The following is a 22,731-nucleotide window of genomic DNA, read 5'->3' as shown; positions in this document are numbered from 1 at the left end:
AGTCCCCTTATACCTGAAAATAGCCCACCTTTGGTTAAATCAATAATCTGCTCTTTAACCGTACCTTGACATGTAGGTAAAGAGTTGTCCCAGAATCCTGGAGGTCCGTTGCCAGGGGCAACACAAGTGACTGTTGATGATCCATTCAAACGATAACCAATCGTACAAGAAAAGTTACATTGTGCTCCATAATGATTACCACAGCTGCTCATGTGCAGTGGACCTCCTGGATTTACTGACAGCGTAGTGCAATTGATAACTGATGAAATGGAAAATATATTTCTTATTTATAATCACATCTTAGTGGCAAGAAAGCTTATAAAGATTTACTTATTGAAATATGCATATTTGAAATATACTTGGTTCAAACCACTGCAAATGAAAAAACAATTTCCTTTAATTTCCTGCCTTTGTTACTCGTGTTCAATACCTAGTGTCGAATAGCAACGACCGGAGCAAACAAAATAATCCACAAGTAGGTTTCTGTATGCCTAGCTTCTTTACTTTAAATCCATACGTCACACATACGCAATAATATAACTTCACGTTTCCCAGAATATATATTTTATTTTCGTTTTTAAACAGTCACGTTTGCGTCATAATCACCACGTTCACTTATAAATCACGAAAGTTTCCTTGTAAACAATGTAAAAAGACGCAATCAAATCAGTCTCGTCTACTATCTTAAAGCTTTCTGTACACACGGCTTAAGGTAATTCACGTGAATAGCTGTTCATAGATTTCCAACCAAACTTTGCCGGCTGGTTTTTTACCTTGGGAACAAATTTTGAATAGGGGTCACCGTATTCGTGGGTGGGGCCTTGTATTCCAAATATTCCTATCTTCCTCGCGGCTCACGTGGTGGTGTATTTCTCATGAGATCTGTATTCATTTTTGTTTCGCTACTCACAAACTAAGAGAAGATCACCGTACTTTCGAGAAAACGAGATTATCTCTTTCGGGTGCCGCATAGAAAGCGGTAAAAATGTCAATGTTAATTAGGGGTAAAATTCTGCGCAGTAAGGATGCGCAATGCAATACTAGGAACTACCTTAAACACAAAAACGCCCGATACAAGAGCTATCTCAGTTGAAAAGTACACTAACATGAATTGCAAGATTTTTGTTACCTGTTACTGTGACAGTAAAGTCACAAGTAGCATTATTCCCTGATTGGTCCACAGCAGTGTAAATGATTACGTGAGTTCCCTGATTGAGCCTTTGTAGTGGTTGGTAATTTGACGTCATCGCAGGCGGGACTCCTGAGTTGTCAGTAGCAACAGGCCTGTTCCAGTTCACTTGGGCTGAAAACAGGCCGCGTTCTGCGTACACTATCAACGGACTTGCTGGACATGTGGCACCAAATGTTGGAGGAAGAATATCTGCAATATGCATCAGCCGTTAGCAAGCCCTGAGCCTTAGCAGTTTTAAAAAGATGAAGACTTAACAACTTGCATTACCTTAGAAGGTTGTGAGATAGCTACTTAGATAATTATACTGTTTCCAAGTCATACCTCCAAAAGATATGCAAGGATATTCTTGCAGAGTTTTATGTTTTTTGGTCTAATAAAATGGGATATGTTTTGTGCACTTCGATCTGGAATGGGTATTTGGGTTGAAAAAAAGAAAGAAAGAAAGGGTTGCGCAATTCCTAATAGCATTTGGGAGTAACGGAGGTAATGTCTACTTTCATTTTTTTAAGACTGAAATGGGCTATCGATGCTTCTTAAGTCATTAAAGAAATAGAGATTGTATATCACATATTGTAGTGTGAAATAGGGTTAAGAAATGGTTTCAAAAAGAGGTCCATGCATGCCGTACAAAATCAAAACGTGGAAGGAGTACAACTGGGACTCCGATACATCACTTATAGCTAATTGGTTTATTATCGACTAGAAGTTGGAAAAGGTTTAATAAACCACAAGCGTAGCGAGTGACGTCTCCCGCGTTATACCCTTTTTTGGACGCAACACAGCAAAGTCTTTCAAACTAACGACTCTCTCATTCAACGTTTAACGTATAAATACCTGTGCAGTTAATGGGGTTTCCACCCCACTGCCCTGAGTGCAAGCACGTTCTAGTTACATTTCCGTCGTCGCTGCGGTATCCACTTTGACAACTAAATGTGCACACTGCTCCATACAAATTTCCGCAGGAAGTGTTGAGAAGTTTGGCGTTTGGAGGAACGTCTACAGGGCCACAGCTATGAGCTTTAAAGATAGCAAAAATTGCACTGAATAATATCATTTTTAAGGTGTATGATTTTCCCTATTTAGACCCGAAGTCTTTTTTTGGTCCTAGGGGGATCGGGAGACTGGTTTAGTGGGGGGGGGGGGGGGGTTGGGAGGGTGCGGAAGTGCGCTTCAGAAGCACTCAAACCACCAAATTTGGTTACTTTCCCCAAAATTTATTTGGTAACATTTTGACGTCAGTGTCACGTAATCACAGTTTCAACCAGTCTTTGACAACTACAATTTTAACAAATTCACGATTTTTGTTTAGTTTAAATATTCCTATGTTTTCTAGTTCCATTTTGGTTGTTGACAACAAAACTACAACCTTAAAACTTTAGGGTAAATTGCTTAAATCGTTTTACCTAAACAAACGAAGTTTTTGCCACTCCAAGTTCCATCTTCTTGACATTTTCTTGAGAAGGAACCGTATCCGTTAAAACCAGAATAACAGGAAAACAAACAGACTGTGTTGTAATACTCTATTGTGGTCCCTGAGCAACTCTGCCGATAGCCATAGGGCGGGGTTGGAAGAGCTGGGCACGTGATTGCTGTGGATAACAAAATAACATGTCAAGATCTTCATAAAAATAGTCAACAAATAACAAATTTGTTAAACGAGGGTAGCACATAGTAGTCTAGTACGGCTAACAAAGCAGTGGACTTCGTATTTTCGGTCGAAAGATTCATATTGTGGCTCTACTTTGAGTAAGTATCTTCTTTTGTTTTAGTACTCAAAGCCTGGTAGCCATATTAGAATTTAAATCATTCTCGTCCCCAGAGTCCACGATCCTTCTGGTCTGCGCCAGGGATCGAGACCTCTGGCCGGCTCCGGCACCGGAAGTCCACTATTCACGGACTAGTTGTCAAATCTGACAAGTCTGATTGGCTGAAAATACAAACAAGTACTCTGCGCATACTCACAACTCCGGTCGGAAAGATCTCGATCTCTGGCACCAGAAGGATCACGGACTCTGGGAACGAGAATCTTGATATATCGAAATTGGTCTAATTTAATTAGACGGCCTTCATTAAATGAGAACTGTGTAATGTTTAACAGTATATACCGTAAAAGCCTCGTTTAATTACAGCAGGTGTATCGTCCTTTTAAGGAAAAAAACACGTACCTTGACAGCTTGGCAAAGGGTGGTCCCAGTGTCCTGGAGGTCTGTTGTCAGGGGTAACACACGTGACTGTTGACGAGCCATTCAAACGGTAACCAGTGGTACAAGAGAAGTTACATTGTTCTCCATAATGATTACCACAGCTGCTCATGCGCAGTTGTCCTCCGGGATTTACAGACAGCGATGTGCAATTGATAACTGGTAAAGATAAAGGAATATATGTGTTTATCCCCTTTTTTCATTAAAAAGGCCTCTTAACAATAAACGCGCAAACGCCCTAATCAAAAGTACAACAGTAACGGAACTCTTCTAGATCCGCTTGCGTTTGTTCTTGCTTCTCGTACTTTTACGCATCAATGCTGGCTTAAGAAATTGTAAACAAAAGCAATTTGGTTTTATCCGTCAGCATATCTATTGCGCTTGGCTGCATAGGGTAAGATACATGCTTTACACGTACAGTAAGAACATTGTTTGCTCTAGAGCTAGATTAGAAGATGTGAAACTAGACCAACCAAGAAACAACTCCTGTACAACACTTATTTACCTGTCACTTTAATTGTGAAGCTACAAGTGGCCTTATTTCCTGATTGGTCCACTGCAGTGTATACAATGACGTAAGTTCCCTGACTGAGTCTTTGAAGTGGTTGGTAAATTGACGTCACAGCAGGCGGAAATCCGGAGTTGTCAGTAGCAACAGGCTCGGTCCAGTTCACTTGGGCTGAAAAAAGGCCGCGTTCTGCATACACTATCAAGGGACTTGCTGGACATGATGCACCGAACGTTGGAGGAAGAATATCTGCAACATGGACAAGTATAACGTGGAAAGCAATGTTGTGTGACCTTTCACTTTAATTATGTAAAGAATGCCTATTATTTATTTTTATTTAGCAACTGATCTTCCAAGGGTTTTTGCAACGCTCTCTTAGGAAAGATACTTTACAACACAAAGTTTTTTCCCCTTACTCTAAAGACGATCGTTAAATTTCTTAATAAAATGTGATGATTCCAACGTTTTTTGTCCCTGAGATAAAACCCCCTCCTTTGATTCCGCCCATTCGACTGAAAGCTATCCCAGTACTACTTTCATGCATTACTGTCTTTCACTATGTTTCACAAGGTGTGTTCATACTTGTAAGTGTGTGGACAAAAACCTAAAAACAAACATTCAAATTAATGTTTTTGAACAGCATCTTCGTTGTAAAGTCTAGCCTGTTGTTTAGTTCGGGGATTTCGCGAAATGAAAAAGCCGAGTATTATCCAACCGTCAAAGACATGTTATAATCTGTTTTACTTTTGAAACAGTACAGTAGGTATGAAAAAATACCTGTACAGTTGATGGGGTTTCCACTCCATTGTCCAGTCTGCAAACAAGTTCTAGTCACATTTCCGCTGGTGCTGCCGTAACCACTTTCACATCCAAATACACAGTTTGATCCATATGTATTGCCACATGATGGGTAATGTAGTATGGCCCTTGGCGGGATGCTCAAAGGCACACAGGTGACAACTAAATAATGGCCAAATGTACATTTTAAAGTGAGTTGTAAAGGATACAGTTGAAGAGAATAATTATATAGCTGTTGTGTCATAGTTTGAAGTAACCACTTGTATCTTTAAATAAAGGAAACCTTAAAACAAAATGTCATAACTACGAACCTGGACAACTAGGTAAAGGGTTGTCCCAGAATCCTGGAGGTCTGTTGCCGGGGGCAACGCACTTGACTATTGATGAGCCATTCAAACGATAACCAATCGCACAAGAAAAGTTACATCGTGCTCCATAATGATTACCACAGCTGCTCATGCGCAGTGGACCTCCCGGTTGAACCGTCAGCGTCGTGCAGTTGATAACTGATCACATAAACGCAAACAAATATATTTATCATCGATTATTGGTTGACAGAATTTATTTAGAATTTCTTGGGTTTAAAGAAGCCAAGTCAAGGATGGTGTGGTGTTTTTCCGCTGTCAGTCGCGAAAACGTAACGATATTAGCAACACGAGTTTTAGTAGTCACATACTTGTTGATCTTTTTGTTTTATTTCTACAACTGAGAAAAATGACTGATGCCAAATTTTGATTGACTCACAACGAAAAAAATTATTTGAATCTATTATTTCACATCGAATGAACTCTTCGGACGAAAGGATTTATTCTAGAATGACGCAGCAGTTATCTACTCAGATATGATAAACAAAGGAATTGAGTGGGCTGATGTAATAGCTCGTACATGCGCCGAACCGTGGAGCTCTTCCCTTAACAAAAACATAAAGACATTTTGTTACCTATCACTTCAACTGTGAAGCTACAATTGGCTTGATTTCCTGATTGGTCTATTGCAATGTATGTGATCACGTGAGATCCCTGGCCAAGTATTTGTGGCGGATGGTAGTTTGACGTCACGGAAGGAGGAACTCCAGAGTTGTCAGTAGCAACCGGCTCGGTCCAGTTCACTTGGGCTGAAAACAGGCCGCGTTCTGCATACACTAGCACTGGACTTGTTGGACATGTGGCACCGAACGTTGGAGGAAGTATATCTGCAATACAAACAGCATTACGAGAGCAACAAGCAAGTTTTGGTTAAACTTAATAAAACATGTCATAGGCAGCCGGGAAAGTGCTTTGATCTCGGAGGTAGAGTGGGGGGAAGGCGCTTTGATCTGGTTAGATTATGTGCGTTGATCGACCGTCCGAGTGAACACATGGAAAAGGAGGGAGGGCTCATCATATGAAAAAGTTAGCTTTTTTAACAGGTCCGTAGATAAATCCCTTGTGTATTAACATTCAAATGACAGCCAATAAGAAGATTTTATTTGTTTTCTTTTTTTTTGTGGAAAATTTGCAAAGCTAAAATTTGAGAAATCTTTAATTCTGCAGTTGGCTTAACGTAATATTTATCAGCAAACTAGACGTTACTTTTGAAGCAATTATTTTGTTCTGCGCATTCATGAATATGTACCTGTACAGATGATAGAGTTTCCACTCCACTTTCCTGTCTGCAAACACGTTCTAGATACGTTTCCGTTGGTGCTGCCATATCCACTTTGACATCCAAATACGCAGTTTGATCCGTACGTGTTTCCACATGACGGGTTCAGTAATATGGCCCTTGGAGGAGTGTTCAATGGCCCACAGGAGACACCTTTAGAAGCAACGAAGAAAAAAATAGTTATGAAATTTCTAAAACGGGTTACAACTGAATTTGTGCGTGGACAAATAATTATTTAGCTCACCTTGGCAGTGGAAATCTTGGCCACTCCAGGTTCCATTTTCTAGGCATTTTCTCGACGGTGAACCGAGCGCATTAAACCCAGGATTGCAGGAAAACAGGCAGACTGTGTTGTAGCTCTCTGTTGTTGTACCAGTGCAACCCTGTCGGTTGCCATTGGATGGCGTTTGTAGAGCTGGGCATGTAACAGCTGAAAGATAAAAACATTTGACAGTTCGGTGGTTAGCGCCTTCTGGTATTCATTTTAATGGCAATAGGGTTTCTAAAAAGACGTTCTTTTTATGCCGAGCTTGAAGATCGATATGAGAGGTGTAGTGGCCTAATGATTAGCGCCAGACTCCGGATCGAGCGGTCCGGGTTCGAGGCCTGGAAAGGGTCATTGCGTTGTGTTCTTGGGCAAGACACTTTACTCTTATAGTACCTCTCTCTACTCAGGTGTATAAAGGGTACAGGCGACAAAATGCTGGAGGTACCCTGCGATGGACTAGCATCCCATAATATTTTAAATAAATACCATAATATTAGAAATATTCCTAGCCGCTTTATGGTAAAGAAACCGGGATAAGCTCCGGCAAGTATGGGCCACCTTGGCGTGTGGTTCCCTTTTTTGTATTTTCGGTATTGAACTGGAACTGGCTTGCACTGAGGCTAATGCGCGGGATTTTTTCAAACGCAAATGACATGAAGCTGTTTTTAATGATATTCAACCGTTTAAGCCTCCATTGCAAGCTAGTTTCAGTACATTGGCGAATATGGTCTATTAAACGTTTAATTTGGCAACCTTACCATTACACTGAGGCTGTGTTCCAGTCCATGTTCCTCCGCTGTTACATGTCCGTGTTGATGATCCAATCAGGTTGTAACCTTTGTCACACGTGAACTGGCAGGTTTGTCCTGGCAAATTGGGACAGGGATCTAAACTTCCGTGGACTGGTGCAGACAGCTGAGGACAACGGGTCACTATTTTTTAAATTAAATAACAGGTGGTTAAAGGGCTATACGTTGCCACCGTGCATTAGAAGATCATGGATTTTATAACAAAGTCTAATCGTAGTATTTAGTGCAGTTGTATCTCTCTGAACCGCGTCAAAACGTTAACTTAAAACACGGTTCATATATAGCTATATTGAATTCTAATCATCACCGAGGGTTTTTTATAATTTCTTTTTTGAAAGTTTGAAAGTTTGGAGCTAGCTGATATGTTACATAGACTGGAATTGCACAAAAGTACTATTCTAACTATAACAATACGCGGAAGCAGGAGACTAGAAACTGAAAAAGCGTAGTTTCGAATCCAGTGTCATGTTTCTTTGTGTTATCTCGTTGTTGTTGTTTTTTTACATGTAAAGCAGCACAGTTTATTTTCTTCTAAACAATTAAAAACTTCAACTTAGGTGTAAATCTTCATTTTGCTATTTTGGCAAGTGGACTTTACAAGATTAATGCCATATAAAGAGCAAAGAAAATCACAATGATTATCTTTTTGAAATACCAAAAAAATTAAAAAAGGGAAAAGTCCCCCCCCCGAGCCGGAGGCCATAAAAACCGCATGACAGTAAATGATCAGACAATGAATTGTAATTTGAAGTTGCATTTCCATTTATTGAAATGATTCTTTGACTCGAAGAAATAGCTACATCATTTATTTAATGACCCTTCCCCTCTTCTTCACGAGACGCACGGATTACAGGCCTTTTAAGTGTCACGACGGAGCCGTCATACCTCCTTGACAAGTAAAGGCATCGCCAGGCTTCAATTGTACTCCTTCTGGACACAAGCATTGATGTCCGTTTGGATTTGGAAGACAGATGTGACTGCAGCCTCCATTCAGCTGAGAACAACTGGTAGTTCCTATATATGAGGCAAGTAGAGTCATGTTGTTATTTTCGTTAGTCCACAGCGTATTCAGTCGGTATGGTCAGTTTAGTGTGGGTGAACAACCCCACAGCAAAAGGTTCTCCCTGTCAGGTTATAATGAAGAAAAGCGACCGTTTCCTTGCAAAAACAAATTTCCATAAGATCGATCAATGATGTTCAAACCGCTTTTGGGTCGTATTCCTAGCATACGTAGATCCACGGCTAAACAGAGAAATTTTCATTTTTTTTTATATTCTTCGTAGCCATTTTTAATCAGCGTACAGTTTTGTAGAAAAGTTGACTCCAGCTCAAAGCAATAAACAAACTCGGTAAAATATGAAAACCTTATCCAATATACTTTATTCCTCGCGAAGCGAGGCCGAAGGCCGAGCGTAGCGGGGTGTATAATTTTGTCCCCCAAAGGGCTCAGGCGGGATGAATTCTCGTGTGGAGTTTACGGTCATATTTGTGAGCTTGGTGTCTGGCGGAAATGACGTCATATGGCCGCGCGCTGGTGGCCTAATGGTGTGAGCGTCGAACTTTAAATCAGATCTTCGGGACTGAGGGCAGGGGTTCGAATCCGGCTAAGGTTTTTTTTTTTTTTTTTTTTTTTTTTTTACTTTTTTTTGTGGGTTCGAATCCTGAGCCTTTCATTTTTATCGTTTTTCTTTTCGGATTAAAATAACACTGATTTCCACATAATACTCCCTCAACGCCTATTCAGGCTATAAACCTTCCATGGCCAGCAGGGGCGCGCGGGCGAAGGGTTCGAATCCTCCAGCCGTTCGTTCTTCTTTTTTTTAATGCCCTGAAATAAATGTCCAAAATGCGAATATCCAATAATTTGTCGATCATTTTGAAAATAGCCTGCGCTTCCCAACGCTTTATACCTCTTTACGAACCAGAAAGAGCCGCCATTTTCAAAGCGGAGTAGACCCTGGGAACGAGGGTGTCGCGGCCATGTCCGTTACTAGGCAGCAATAACAAATCACCGGTTAAAACCAGTTATCACTCCTTATTTATAAGACCCCCCTCCCTCCCCAACCCAGAGCTTCGCGAGGCCCTGCGGGTCACGTATTACTAGTATTGGGAATCTTAAAAAATAATACGACTTTTCTAAATTTTGACAAACATGTTTCGACGGTACATCCGTCATCGTCAGTGTGACGGGTATGGAAGTTTACAGTGATTTAAAACGTGCCTGTTACAAATCATACGTTACATTGCGTTGAAAAGCAATACGCTAGATAAATTTCGAAGTTAACAGAATTAAAAAGAAGCGCGCGCGCGTGCAGCTATAGGGAAAGCACGATGCGCGTACGGAGCCTGTCAGGGAGAGGATCTTTCACGTTGAACAAGTTCTTAATTTTAAAAGTAGAAAAAACAAATTTGATGTCGATGGGTACGCGCATCCGTACGCGCATCTGTACGCGCATCGTGTACAAATTTTCTTGTGCAAGCTGTAATGCTTGTTACGTTGGCGAAACAAGCCGACATTTCTTCACGCGCGTGCACGAGCACTTGTCATCGGACAGAACCTCTCACGTTTATAAGCATCTGCAGGCTTCAGAGTCATGCCGTACCTCTTGTAACTTAGACTGCTTCAAGATCTTAGACTCTGCGCCTACTAAGTACCAGGTTAAGCTTAAGGAGTCTATGTACATCAAGTGGGAAAGGCCGGACCTTAATCAACAGGTCAAACACATCAATTTGACGCTTTCCCTATAGCTGCACGCGCGCGCGCTTCTTTTTAATTCCGTTAACTTCGAAATTTATCTAGCGTATTGCTTTTCAACGCAATGTAACGTATGATTTGTAACAGGCACGTCTTAAATCACTGTAAACTTTCATAACCGTCACACTGACGATGACGGATGTACCGTCGAAACATGTTTGTGAAAATGAAAAAAGTCGTATTATTTTTGAAAATTTCTACACTTTTGCTGCTGTCTCGACCATATTGGGAATCCAAATTAGACAAATTGTCAGTGTAATTTTTTCAGCTGTTTTTAGTTAAAATATTGGACGTTTGTCAGTTTTCAGCAAAAAAAAAAAGAATTCGAAACGTTTAGGTCCAATAAATGAACCCTTATTTACAAACAGTTAAGGAGCCAAGGAGTTTAGTGGTTTATCAAATGTTTTCTTTTAAAAATGTCTTACCAGAAAAGACTTCCGCATGATCATAAATGTGTAGTTCCATAGGAGTTCCCATTCCTTGAACAAGGACTTCATTTATAGAAGTTGTCATGTTGTATTTATGAACACTCTGATTGTTCCAATCAGACCAGTAGAGAGCGTCATCAGACAGAGCAAGTCCAAACGGGTGCATATTACCCACTGACAAATCCAGTATAACTACTCTGTTATTTCCTTGGAGGTCAACCCTTTCAATCTTATCAAGGCTAGCATCGCACCAGTACAGCAGTCTATTTTGGTAATCCAGAGCAAGCGAGTTCACCCATATCAATCCAGAACTAACAAGAATTGTTCTGGCAGAACCATCCATGTTTACTTTTTCAATCTTTGGGAATGATCCCCAGTCATTCCAGTACATCTTCCTAAAAAAGAAGAAACAGCTCACGTTGACACAAACATACGGCTTTTTTTCCCAATAGGCCAGATATGTCCAGGATTGAACGCTAATGAGATGCACGTTCCTCATTACAGGCATCACAAAGTGTCCTCATCGATAAAAAAGCACCAAAACACACCAAAATGTGTCATAAATGAAGTAATATGGAAATGTCAAGTAACACAGTTAAACATGAAGTACTCATTAAACAATAATTGTGTTCAATCCTAGACATAAGTGGATACTTACGACCAAGACCTTTCTTAGAGAAGAGCGGGAATATGCCAGAACAAAGTCAGTCACATTCCGAATGTTTTCGCACATTTCCATAGATAACTTTTTGAGGTTTTTCAAATATCTCATAAGATTATTCTGCACAGTCCGGTCTTTCCTGCGGAAAGATTTGCGAAAATTCCTAAACGTTACCGAAAAATTCCAATACTTCCGAAATTAGGTCCAGCAAATAACAGTAAAGTGACTAGACTTGAAATCTGCAAACTTTTCCGATATAAAAAGATATGTAGCTGCTTAATTCTTGGGATTTCTAGATTACCTTTCTGCAATATCGAGAAGTATAGCTCTGGGACTTTCAATGCTCGATGTGATAAGACTTCTTCTAAATGACCCATCCAATCGAGCTACTTCGATTTTACTTGTTCCCTTATCAGTCCAGTAAATATTTCTATCAACATAATCCACTGCCAGCCCGTCGGGAGTATCAACATTGTTGTACGCGATGACTTCAACTGAAGACCCATTGGGAAATGCTCTGGCCACAAGTTTGGAGGTCACGTCTGTCCAGTAGATTTTGCCTTCAACTGGATCATAATCAACAGCTACAGGTCTTGTGATGTTCGTGTCAATTCCAAGAGGAAGGCAAGGAGTTCCCGGAACTGCCAGAGGAACCTTGTAAATTTTTCCAACGTACGCTTCAGCATAGATCATAAATTTCTCTGAGCTTGTCTTGTGGAACATATCTTGGACAAAAAAGAAAACAAAGTTTACCTTTGAGAATTGGAGGCAATTATAGTCACATTCAGAAAATTTACGACATGCTCTCATAATATATCATCTTCTGCGTTTGATTTCTACACTTTTGGCAAGATAAAATCCTACACTCCATATCTTGGTTCTTAATCTATGGCGTTCAAATTCAAAATGAAAACAGCCACTACACGTTCAACACCAGAAAGGCTGCTGAAAGGACTGAAACAAATAAGATGAGTCCTTACCATAGTCACAAGTTTTACCATCAGGTTTTAGAGCAATGCCCGTTGGACATGCGCACTGGTATCCTCCTGGCTTTAAAAGGCAGAAATCGCTACAGAGTCCATTGTTTTGAGAACAACTATGAGGACCTGATAATAGAAAAAAACATGACAAGTAATATTTTTTCTGACTTACTGAACGCAAACACGATTGTTATATAGCTTCTTTCCCTAGCGAAAGTGCGCACATTCATTGGTTAATCTATCGTCGCATGACATATCTCAGCTTACAATACTGACTACCCGTTAAAACTTCATGTGTAGGCAATATTATGAAAAATGTGACGTCAGATGGAAAAAAGTGCTGTGTTATATATATACTGTTGTACTTCAGCACGTAAACAGAACGTGACTAGCAGTGACTAATGGTTGCATGATAAGTAAGCGGCTTTATTTAAACTGGTGGCCCTTCACATACAGAGGTCTAAATCGCAAGCCATATCTGATGTTGGCATAAAAGGTCTCAGATAGCTTGCCTTTTAAGTCCGTTTTTTTCGCTAAAGCGAATTTTTTCGTCTCGCGAAAATTCTTATAAAAATCTGCAATATGACGGCGACAAACCGATGAGTGGTGCCGGAGCTCTTGAAGACATGGCTCAGCAAATTAGTTAAAACGGAAAATATAGACGGCAAATTGATTCTGACGGCGTAAGCTGTCAAAAATATGCTTGCATAAGCTTAAAGCGTTCCTTAGACATCATATTCACACTGATGAAGGGGTTTCCTCCAAACGTCTGTTTTTATACAGCCTTTAAAGCACTTCAAGAACACTGTTGAATACTTATTGATGACTGTTAGATAATTGGCTGATTCCTAAGGTAATAACACAAGACAATAATACTGGATACCGTGAACACTTGAAAGATCAGGTCTCCCGGCTGCGCATTATTCACTGTATGGAGTGAGGTAAATTGTAGAGCTTCACATTAATCTATTTCTAAGAGAGAAAATGTTAGCTAAGTACCTGAAAATATCAAGGAAGGATCAAACACGTGAATGTCCATCGGCTGTTGAAGGCCAGTTACTATCATATCCTGGGTTCCAGTGCTTAAATTGTAACGTGATATGCTTTTGCTATTCCAGTCGGTCCAGTAAAGCACGTTCTGGTACACAGCTAGTCCGTAAGGATGGATGTTGGCCGCAGATGACAATACAAGCTGTCTGTTTCCCCCATTAAGGTTTGACACTTCAATTTTATCCAGTTTAGCGTCAGCCCAAAACAGACGGTTTGTAGCTTGGTCGATAGTGAGTCCATTTGGCCAGGCAAGGTTTCCTGTTACAATGGCTCGTCTCGCTGAACCGTCCATTTCAGCTTGCTCGATCTTTGGACTGGCACCCCAGTCTGTCCAGTACATGATGCTGAAAAGCAAAAACAAAACAAAACAAAACAAAATAAAAATAACCACTACAAATAATGCTATACGATGCAACATTAATTGCAGAAAACTTGTGCGCGCATCTACGACGACGACGTCAATAACAAATATTTTCCCTTCTAGCCCTTCCACTCAGAATGTTAACCCTATTCAGACAGGGCTTTTTTGGACCTTCTCAGACCGGGGGGGGGGGAAGCCCCCCCTATGTAACTTCCAGAATATTTAAGTAATCACCATGAAACTTATAGAATATATTGTACGTCCGAAACTCTTTCTTTTGGTATACATCACGTGGGATGGTGACGTCACATTACGTGACAATTGCATCATGATGTCAAAACAGCCGCCATCTTGGATCCGCCATCTTGGATTTCAAAATTTTTCCAAAATGCCAGAAAACCACCCAAAATCACTGCAAAGTACTCAAAATGAATAAAAAATGTGCTTTAAACCCGTAAAAATGTAAACATAATTCCATTTAAGTTGATTTTTATTAACAAAAAGAGGCAAAATTACAAATTTGGGAAAACATGCCTGTCAAAATGCCGTTTCCATGGTGATGTCAAGTTCCTGACACACCATCCAACCCGACCAAATTGTTGCCAGACAAATTTTAGGAAAACTCAGAAAGTTTGGCAGCGTTTGGTTAAATCTTAAAAAAGTTATAAAAGTTCAAAGTCAGCGCGGGCCTCAAAAGCCCCCCCCCCCCCCGGTCTGAATAGGGTTAAAGCGTTCCTGAATTTTAATCACGATCATTGAAACCAAAAATCTAGAAAACGACTTAGGCACGTTTTCATCCAATCAGAAGTAAACCAAAAATAATTGCGACTTGCTCACGCACATTTTGTAGCGTTTTGCACAATGTACATGTTTTTTTTTTTGCGTTAAGTTTAATTGGTTAACTGGGATTGTTTGTGACCTTTGTGCTTGGCCAGAGTGACTATTTTGGTTGCGGGTCTAGAACACTTCATTAAAAACTACCATATCACCAATTTTTGGAAACCACGTTTCGAAAAGACTAGTGCAACTTACCCATTTCTGGCATCGAGTACTATTGCCCTGGGCTCATCAAGTCCGTCTTTAATCAGCAGTTTCCTGCCTTTTCCATCAAGCCGTCCAACTTCAATCCTATTGGTTCCTGTGTCAGTCCAATAAATGTTTCGCCCCACATGGTCAATGGCTAGGCCGTCCGGATGCTGGACGTTGCAGTGAAACACAGTCCTCAATGAAGTTCCGTTGAAAAAAGCGCTAAAGATTCGACCATGTGCAATGTCTGACCAGTACACTCGATCTTCGACGGGATCATAATCCAAAGCAATGGGGCGCTGACTTCCAAGATGGTGAAAAAGAGTTCGAGAGATGAAATAGTTCACATTCAGTAGAATATAATTCGTGGATTTGTCGTCAGCATCAGCAAAGAGAATAAACTGTTTTGGTTCTGTAATTGGGACAAGAAAACTGATTTAGGCTTATTACGCCATGTCGAGAAAGGCGTTCAATGTCCGCGCGCTTTAATGCTTTGACATTTCAACTTGGAAAACAAAGAACTGTACTTTTTTTCTAGAAGGTTCATATAACGAAAAGGAAATGTGTATGAAACTGTAGTATCCCTTATAACAATTTCCCATCGCGAAGCTAAATAAGACGAAAATGACTACGAAATGCTCAAAAGGCAAATACCAACACGTATTATCTACAAAGCCATCGAAAAAGTTTTTTGTCTCCCCGGTTGTTATTGATGGCTTCTAACCGTCATATCTTGGGCTCCCTTAGTATTTTGGGTTTAGTTTTTCGTCATGTTTTTTCTATTGAATGTTGCCTTTATTATAGGAAGTCATGACCATATTTGGTAGGTCACGTGTTCAGAACACAAAACCCCCCAAAAACACACAGCTTACATTTTTCTCCGTTGAAATCGACACCACGGGTAGCCTGCATTTAGAAGCATAATCGGTAGCATTCAATTGTTGAAATTATCATTATTTTTAAAGTTATGACGTCACAAAAACTTTATGTCGTCATAGTGTTTTTCAGTAACGCGAATTTCAACAAATCCATGCTACAGATTTTGCTTTTAAATGTATTCTACTCGTGGTGTTGACTCTACCCGTGGGCTCCCCCCCCCCCCCCCTCCTTAATGCTTTACCAACTAAAGTTTGGCCTCCGTGAAGTCTAGTCCAATAATAGCATATTGTTTTTATTGAAAATTATCAGCGTTGTTGTGATTGAATAGTTTAACTTCGTCAACTCGTAGTGCTAAACATATATCAAAACAACGTCATTCAAAAAAAAAAAATACTTACTCTCTTCGCAGGTCTTTCCATTTTGCTTCACTGTCAAACCAGTTGGACACACGCATTCATAACCAAGCGCTTTCGCCACACAAAAATGACTGCATCCTCCATTGTTCTGAGCGCAAGGACTTGAAGCTTTTAAAGACGTAAAATCCCGTGAGATCAACGGAGTATACAAAAATAGTGTCCAATACCAGTAAAATTATAAAGAACTATGGCGCAAAGCCGGGATAAGAAAAGGTTAAAAATTGCAATATGCAGTAACGGTGTAATATGAAGGATTAGGGAGAGAAGGGATCAAGAAATGATGGCCATTTCCAGGTTACCTTTTGTCTCTATTTTGCAACGAATAGTTCTGGTGAAAACTGTTCATTTGATTTGCATTGCATGACAATGAACGTACAGATGAAACATTTTCATAAACGTGGATTTGCTCCAAGACCCCTTTTTCTAAGGGCAAGATACATTTCGGGAATGGCCGTTTAATTTTCAACATTCTTTGCTACCGACAGATTTTCAGCCGTAATCTCTGACGTTCAAGGAGAGAATGTCAGAGTTTCCGCAAGGAACAATATTTTTGAAAATGTGTTTGACTCCAGGAAGAATAGTTAAACTTTAGCTAGTAAACTAAAGTTCTCTTGGATGCAAGTGTGTTTGTCTATGGTTCTTGACTTTGCCATTATACCCGTTTTTGACATGCAGGTGTGCCAAAATTTGGAGTTAAATTACCTGGAGGTTGCCGGGCGTAATCGTACGCTACGATGCCCATAGGCTGTCCTCCGCCGATGCTGTAACTGCGGATTACTTCTCCAGTGGTAGCATCTAGATTGTGAACCTCTTTATTCGTATTCCAATCGGTAAAAAACAAGAAAGGTGGAATTAGCGTCACGTCAAAAAGATGTAAACCACTCATCTGAAAAAGCTGCTTTCTGTTGTTGCCATTGTAGTCGACAGATTCTACTCTGTCATACCCTGCATCCACCCAGAAGATGCGCTTGTTTCCTCTGTCAAGTTCAATACCATTTGGATAAAAGAGATACGTTGTCACGATGGCTACTCTCTGATTTCCACTCAATGACGCTTTTTCGATTTTTTTACTGGATCCCCAGTCAGTCCAGAACATTAAGCTGTCAGAAAAATAAAAATGGACTTTTGGTTATTTGATCTGCCTCGTTATTGGATGGCAAGATGCTTCGCCTGAATGCTATTCTAGCATTTTTATGAATTCATGGTAGGCGCGGTGGCCTAATGGTTGGGGCGCTGGACACCGGATATTCGATCGAGTGGTCCGGGTTCAAGCTTTGGCCGGCGTCACTGTGTTGTGTCCTTGGGGGGGGGGGGGGGGGGGACACTTTACTCTCACAGTGCCTCTCTTTCCCCAGGTGTTTAAATGGGAACCGGTGAATTTACTGCTGGGGGTAACCCTGCGATGGACTAACAACCCATCCAGGGGGGAATTGAAGACTCATTAAAATACCGAGGATCCGTGCTCTGGAACACGCTATCAACAAAACACAAAGATCTGGCTTATGTAACACGTCGAAAAAACCTTGTGCGCATGCTGAAAACTTCGGATGCTTTTATTGATTTCAATTTTAATGTTTTATCTGTATCAACCACGAACTTTAAACAAAAATATTTTACCTACTTTTAGCGCTAGTTTTTAAATTAATTCAAATGTAAATAGTTTTATAAGTTTAAATATTTTTAACTTTAATAATTTTAAAATCAAATACAAATGTAAATGGCCTAATTAATTGTAAGTAAATATTTTTAACTTTAAATACTTATTTTACACGACCCCACAAGCTGTAAGCTTTTATCCATATCGTGTTTTTAAATAAAGGCAACTATAAAGGCAACTTGAAACCGGGATAAGTTCAATTCAACTGAATTGAATTCAGAGTTGATGGGCCACTAGGCTCCAACACAGACTTTACCTATGTTACGTCACGGACGACGCAACTTGAAAAGAATTGAAATTTTTAACTCCTAAGATAGTTAATGTAGAGACTCCTACATTCCTGTCTGTTTTAAATGTTTTAAACCCTGCGCAGTTATGCCTTTACGGTAATTTCAGTGGAATTGAAATTAATATTAAAAAATACCTGCTATCAAGGTCAAGAGCTATTCCTCTGGGTTCCTCAAGACCTAAATTAATTAAAGTACGTCGGTTATTGCCATTTAGGTCTGATATTGATATGGTATCAGATGTTTTATCAGTCCAGTACAGCTGCGATGACCTCCAATCCACTGCCAGTCCGTCACAGACCCCAATCCCTGTGATAATTGTTGTTGTACTTCCTCCAATGTGGAAACGTTTAATGTTTTGTTCCTGTACATCACTCCAAAATATGTACCCCAAGCTGAAATGAACGTCTATGGCAACAGCTCTTGTTAAACCGGAAATGACCGGATTGACGGCTCCACTTTGGTAGTCGATGGCAACAATATCCGATGTATTTGATACAAGTAAACATGGAGGACTGCATAAAGAGGCTAGGGAGAGAAGAGTAAAAGAACCGTCAAGTTATTTTATGTAAGAATGATGAACTGAATTAACAGTGATGACTTTTGCAACTGAAGTAAGCGTTTTGGGCAAAGGGAAAAAGGAATTCAGAGTATGACAAGAACGATCTTATTTGCGCCAAATTAATATCCTAAAGGTGAACAAAGCCTCTGGGAAAATTCTAGAATGTCAGATCAATAAAGTGTGTTTAGTTTAGTTCCATGTTCAAGAACCCGTTAATAATTTATAAAGAAAATACTACTTGGCTTCACACTAGAAGCTAAGTTAGTTTCAAGTCAGCACTTGAATCAAGTGCACTTAAAAATCTTAAGTCGTATTTTACAAAATCTGGCTTCACAATTAATGACTAAGTATATTACTTGAGGTATAAGCTGTCAATCATCTTTCGCGGGGTAAATCAGTCACGCATAATTATCACAAACACGATTGCACGCTTGTGAAATCATGAGGCCTTTGCAAAAGAGAATAGTTTTTTGTAATCTCCTATTTATTTTGTCGTTACTTTTGACCCAAAAAATTTCAACATTACAAGAAATGCACAGGTACTTTGTTATTAACGAGTACGTGGTTTTGAAGAACCGCATTTCGTGGTAGAAATGAAAACCGTTGGTTTAAACCGTCTCTGAAAAAGGTAGTTAAAATAGGATTATAAGTTTATTATAAGTTTAACCATATACATCGACTTTTCTTTTCTTTCTTTGTTAACTTACATAAAAGACTCTTGCTCCTCCGAACACCAGCCGTCAATTTTAAATTTCTTCTGATTTCAGCTGGCAAGTTGTTTTTCAGAATCGTGACAACGCTGCACGCGCGCGCTTTCAGTTGGCTTCCATTTCCTATTGGTCAAGTGCGTTCTCAAGTGTGGTGTAGACCATACTTGGTGGCGTACTTCGGCTTCTTTGAACTACGAAAGTTTCCATGGTCACCAAGAGAAGTTCAAGTAAGTACGTTTTACCCCTTCACACTCAAAGTAGGTTCCAAGTGCACTTAGACTATACTTTAAGCTCTAGTGTGAAGCCAAGTACTAAATAAATTTTACGTTTAACGTGTGTCTTTGTATCTGATAAAGACACGGTCAAACTTAACGTACAGTTTTCTAGGCCAAAATAACCCCAAATCTTAATATTAGTTCATAAACGAGTTGATCTTCATCAGAAGTTTTGAAGCCGAGTGTTTTAGACTTGATAAAACACTGCTGCTCATTTATTAAACATTACATAAAGTGTTTTAAAACATTTTAACGAAGGCCTATTCAACATAATAAATAATATAAAACCATTAGGGCGATAAGTGGAAGATAACAGCTATATCTCTTTCTAGGATTGTTAATATAACTAGGAACGTTATAACACAGTTTGACATAATAACGGTTTGTTAACAAGTGGTAATCAATTCTTTAATTTTGCTTTTTCCACATACCACGAGCTATGTCTTTTAGTATCAGTCTCGCTACCTCTAAAACAAACTCGACTCAAGGGCATGGGCCCGCCATGTTGATTCCTGTTATTTTAAGGGAGCTATAAGAAGATGAAAAAAGAAAACCGAATTAATTTACACCCGACCGAGGTGCTAGTGAATCAAGCTGCGGTATCCGGTAATACTTGTTTTCAACAGTTTGTTATGTCTACAATGCTACTTACACATAACACTCAAACAATAAAAAAACGTCACATACTGGCGGCTGTGTAAATCATGCATTTTGGCACACTTGAAATTTTAAAAAGGATTTTCTAAATTTAGTCAAGAAATTTACCTTCACAAACTTTAATACTTTGCTTGTGAATAAGCGTCAAGATAAACAGCGACCAAATCCTGCTCCGGATGCGTATGACACTCATCGTTTCCGAAAATGGACCGTGCTAGCATGCTACAAGATCAAACAATAAAAAAAATTGTTGACAAACGCCAGGCTTGTAACATACGCAGCCTTTTCAAACAAAAATATAACTCTTACCAAAGGAAAACACGGCAATGACGTCCTTTGCTTGAATCCAACTGGAAGAAAAATGCAAAACTAGGTCACTAATTAGGTCTGTACACGGGTATTGGCCAGATATGACTCGGCATGTCCTGAATAAAGACGAATTACCGCAAAATCTACCTTCCAAGTTTGTCACGCGAAATTAAAAATACCCATGGCTGGTCCAGAGACAGCAATACGTACGCAAGGGAAACCTACAGTTTGAATTAGATGGCGCAGTTAACAGACAACTCTAAGACTGTAACGTTGCGTTATGTACTTTCGCGCATGCGGAATGCCTTTGGATTTTGAGGGACTTACCCTTTTATATCGTTGTCAGCTAATGATGTATTTATAGGAGTTATCTGCTAGGGCTGACGTGAAAGTGGTTTCAAATGCTTCATTCCATTATCTTCGACGAAGGCGGAAAACTATGATCAGGAAGAAGAACAAGGAAGTAACTGAAGAACTTAGGAACTTGAATTCTCGGAAAGTTCTAGAATACCGTTTTGGAACAAATAAAGCACTGATTTCTATTCATATTATTCATTCGAAAACAATGCGCAAAAGTCATGCATTTAGTCAGTAACAAGACCTTTTTTAATATTTGACCCTGTTTCCCGCAATACAATCGTCACGAAAATAAACATAGCTAATCTAACATCTGGTGTCTTATTTCCAATATTCGCGTGTATGCGACAGGAGCTAGCAGTTAGTTCCATGCAGTGCTGAAAAGTGGTAAGTGTCAGTTTGTGATAGAAGTTACTTTTGCCGTAGGTTGATGTCTCTCCAATGATAATAAACTTCCATCCATTGTTTAAGGTCGTGCATGCATGAAAATAACATATCTGCATCTGTAGGCATGCAGTTATTCCTGCTACGCAGTAAATATTAGACACGTCTGGACCAGTTTTTGAGGTAAGGTGGCTAATATTGCTTTGATACCCGTCTCATAACCCAGCTAGCAGCCCTGAACGTTTGCAGCAATTTGTGTTCTTTCAAGAATGTGGTATAAAAGATAATTCCGATGAACTGAAGCCCGGTGAATATACTGTATTCATGATTCAGTGAAATGTTATTGCTTCACGCGATTTTCAAAGCCCTGACACTTCGAAATCGGCTTAATAACGTTTTCAAAACGTCACGGCCAACCTCCAAAAAATTAAACCCCTTTGGCAGATGACTGAAATTTAATAATTTGTTAAACGTGCTGTGAAGGTTGTCGTAGAAGATGTTTTGCTCTTTCATCCAAAACTGAGGTATATCAAAAAAATCTTGTCTGGAGCTGAAAAGGTCAGCATTATTGGTCTGTCACTTTGGGGTTGAAATGTATCACGCGGTGTTTATTGGGCTGATATTCATTGCTGTTGTGGTCGTTGCCGCAAGTTGAGCAGTAAAATAGCGTATAATTAACGTGCTTCCTTTTCTAGGGACACTCGAGTTAATTTTCAGGAACTAATTGATGATCACAAGTTCCGTTTTGTGTTCATTAAATACTGAGTTGCGATGGACCTGCAATGGGTTGCAATTTAAGGAGCTTTGTCGCGGATTTTACCAGATTATTGAACAGCCAAAATTGTTATTTGTGTCGCAGGAAACCTAAAAAATAATGGTCCATTTTTATCAAAAATTGTATGCAAGAGCACTGAAACTGTTAACGAACATTCTTGGCTGCGGATGGCTCGGATAGAACGGTCTTGCAATTTGAAAAAGTTCGGCAAACGTGTTCAAGTTGTTTTCGTGCGTTTTCGAAATATCGATATTTATAGCCGTACCTTGGTTTCTATGCACAAATTAAGGTCATATTTTCCTTTAGATGTTCAAATATTTCATGGGTTAAGTTGCCTACCACTAATTTCAGAACAGTTTAGACGAAAAATCTGCGAAATCCCTGTGACATAGTCCCTTTATAGAAAACGTGCCAATTCGGAACGATAACTCTGCTATGTACGTCGGTCTGTTATCATTGAACACCACTTTCACTTCAGTTAAATAGGGAATATCGATAAATAGATCTAGGCATCACCCGTGTGGAGTCCCGAGACCGGAAGTTGTTTCGGTAGCGACAGTGTAAAACAGTATTAGCCCGGTGAAAATTAATCGTATATTGTACAGTCTGAAATTAATATGAAGAACATTCCACAATAAGTCTGATATATGCCCTGCAATTTTTTTCAGGCCGTTTTTGAATTTCGGCGAGTACGCTTTTAGCACCTGATATTTAATGAATATTTAGTATCCGGTATTTCTAGGAATTTTCTCAAAAAACAAAAATATGTGCTTTATCAGCGA

At 39.7% G+C, this 22,731-nt stretch overlaps 2 protein-coding genes across 3 annotated transcripts in view; one reads left to right on the top strand and one right to left on the bottom strand.

Moving 5' to 3' along the window:
- The window catches only part of LOC144629261 (uncharacterized), a 45,970-nt gene extending 25,282 nt beyond the window's left edge, over positions 1-20,688 (bottom strand). The window contains exons 1-16 of the mRNA XM_078487490.1: positions 20,434-20,688; positions 20,233-20,338; positions 18,058-18,448; positions 16,679-17,076; positions 15,959-16,084; positions 14,688-15,093; positions 13,244-13,638; positions 12,245-12,370; positions 11,566-11,989; positions 10,601-10,998; positions 8,306-8,434; positions 7,370-7,543; positions 6,588-6,773; positions 4,679-4,861; positions 1,130-1,381; positions 65-259 (exon numbers count right to left, since the gene is read on the bottom strand). Of these exons, the coding sequence (XP_078343616.1) occupies positions 65-259; positions 1,130-1,381; positions 4,679-4,861; positions 6,588-6,773; positions 7,370-7,543; positions 8,306-8,434; positions 10,601-10,998; positions 11,566-11,989; positions 12,245-12,370; positions 13,244-13,638; positions 14,688-15,093; positions 15,959-16,084; positions 16,679-17,076; positions 18,058-18,448; positions 20,233-20,317 (3,868 nt within the window). The 5' untranslated portion in view covers positions 20,318-20,338; positions 20,434-20,688. The remainder of the gene's footprint in view (positions 1-64; positions 260-1,129; positions 1,382-4,678; positions 4,862-6,587; positions 6,774-7,369; positions 7,544-8,305; positions 8,435-10,600; positions 10,999-11,565; positions 11,990-12,244; positions 12,371-13,243; positions 13,639-14,687; positions 15,094-15,958; positions 16,085-16,678; positions 17,077-18,057; positions 18,449-20,232; positions 20,339-20,433) is intronic.
- Positions 20,689-20,817: 129 nt separating this feature from the next.
- LOC144628957 (uncharacterized) overlaps positions 20,818-22,731 on the top strand; it is a 39,254-nt gene continuing 37,340 nt past the window's right edge. Inside the window, exon 1 of one of the 2 annotated variants that reach the window (XM_078487080.1) lies at positions 20,818-21,177. The gene's annotated coding sequence lies outside the window, so the exon portion shown is untranslated. Of the gene's footprint in view, positions 21,358-22,731 lie in introns of both variants that reach the window. The other variant, XM_078487079.1, reaches the window with a different exon arrangement.

Source organism: Oculina patagonica, chromosome 10 (genome assembly GCF_052425735.1).
Source record: "Oculina patagonica isolate OP01 chromosome 10, crgOcupat, whole genome shotgun sequence".
In the NCBI taxonomy this organism is placed as follows: Eukaryota; Metazoa; Cnidaria; class Anthozoa; order Scleractinia; family Oculinidae; genus Oculina; species Oculina patagonica.
The sequence above is the reverse complement of the archived record's forward strand: the minus strand, read 5'-3'. Positions and strand labels throughout refer to the sequence as shown.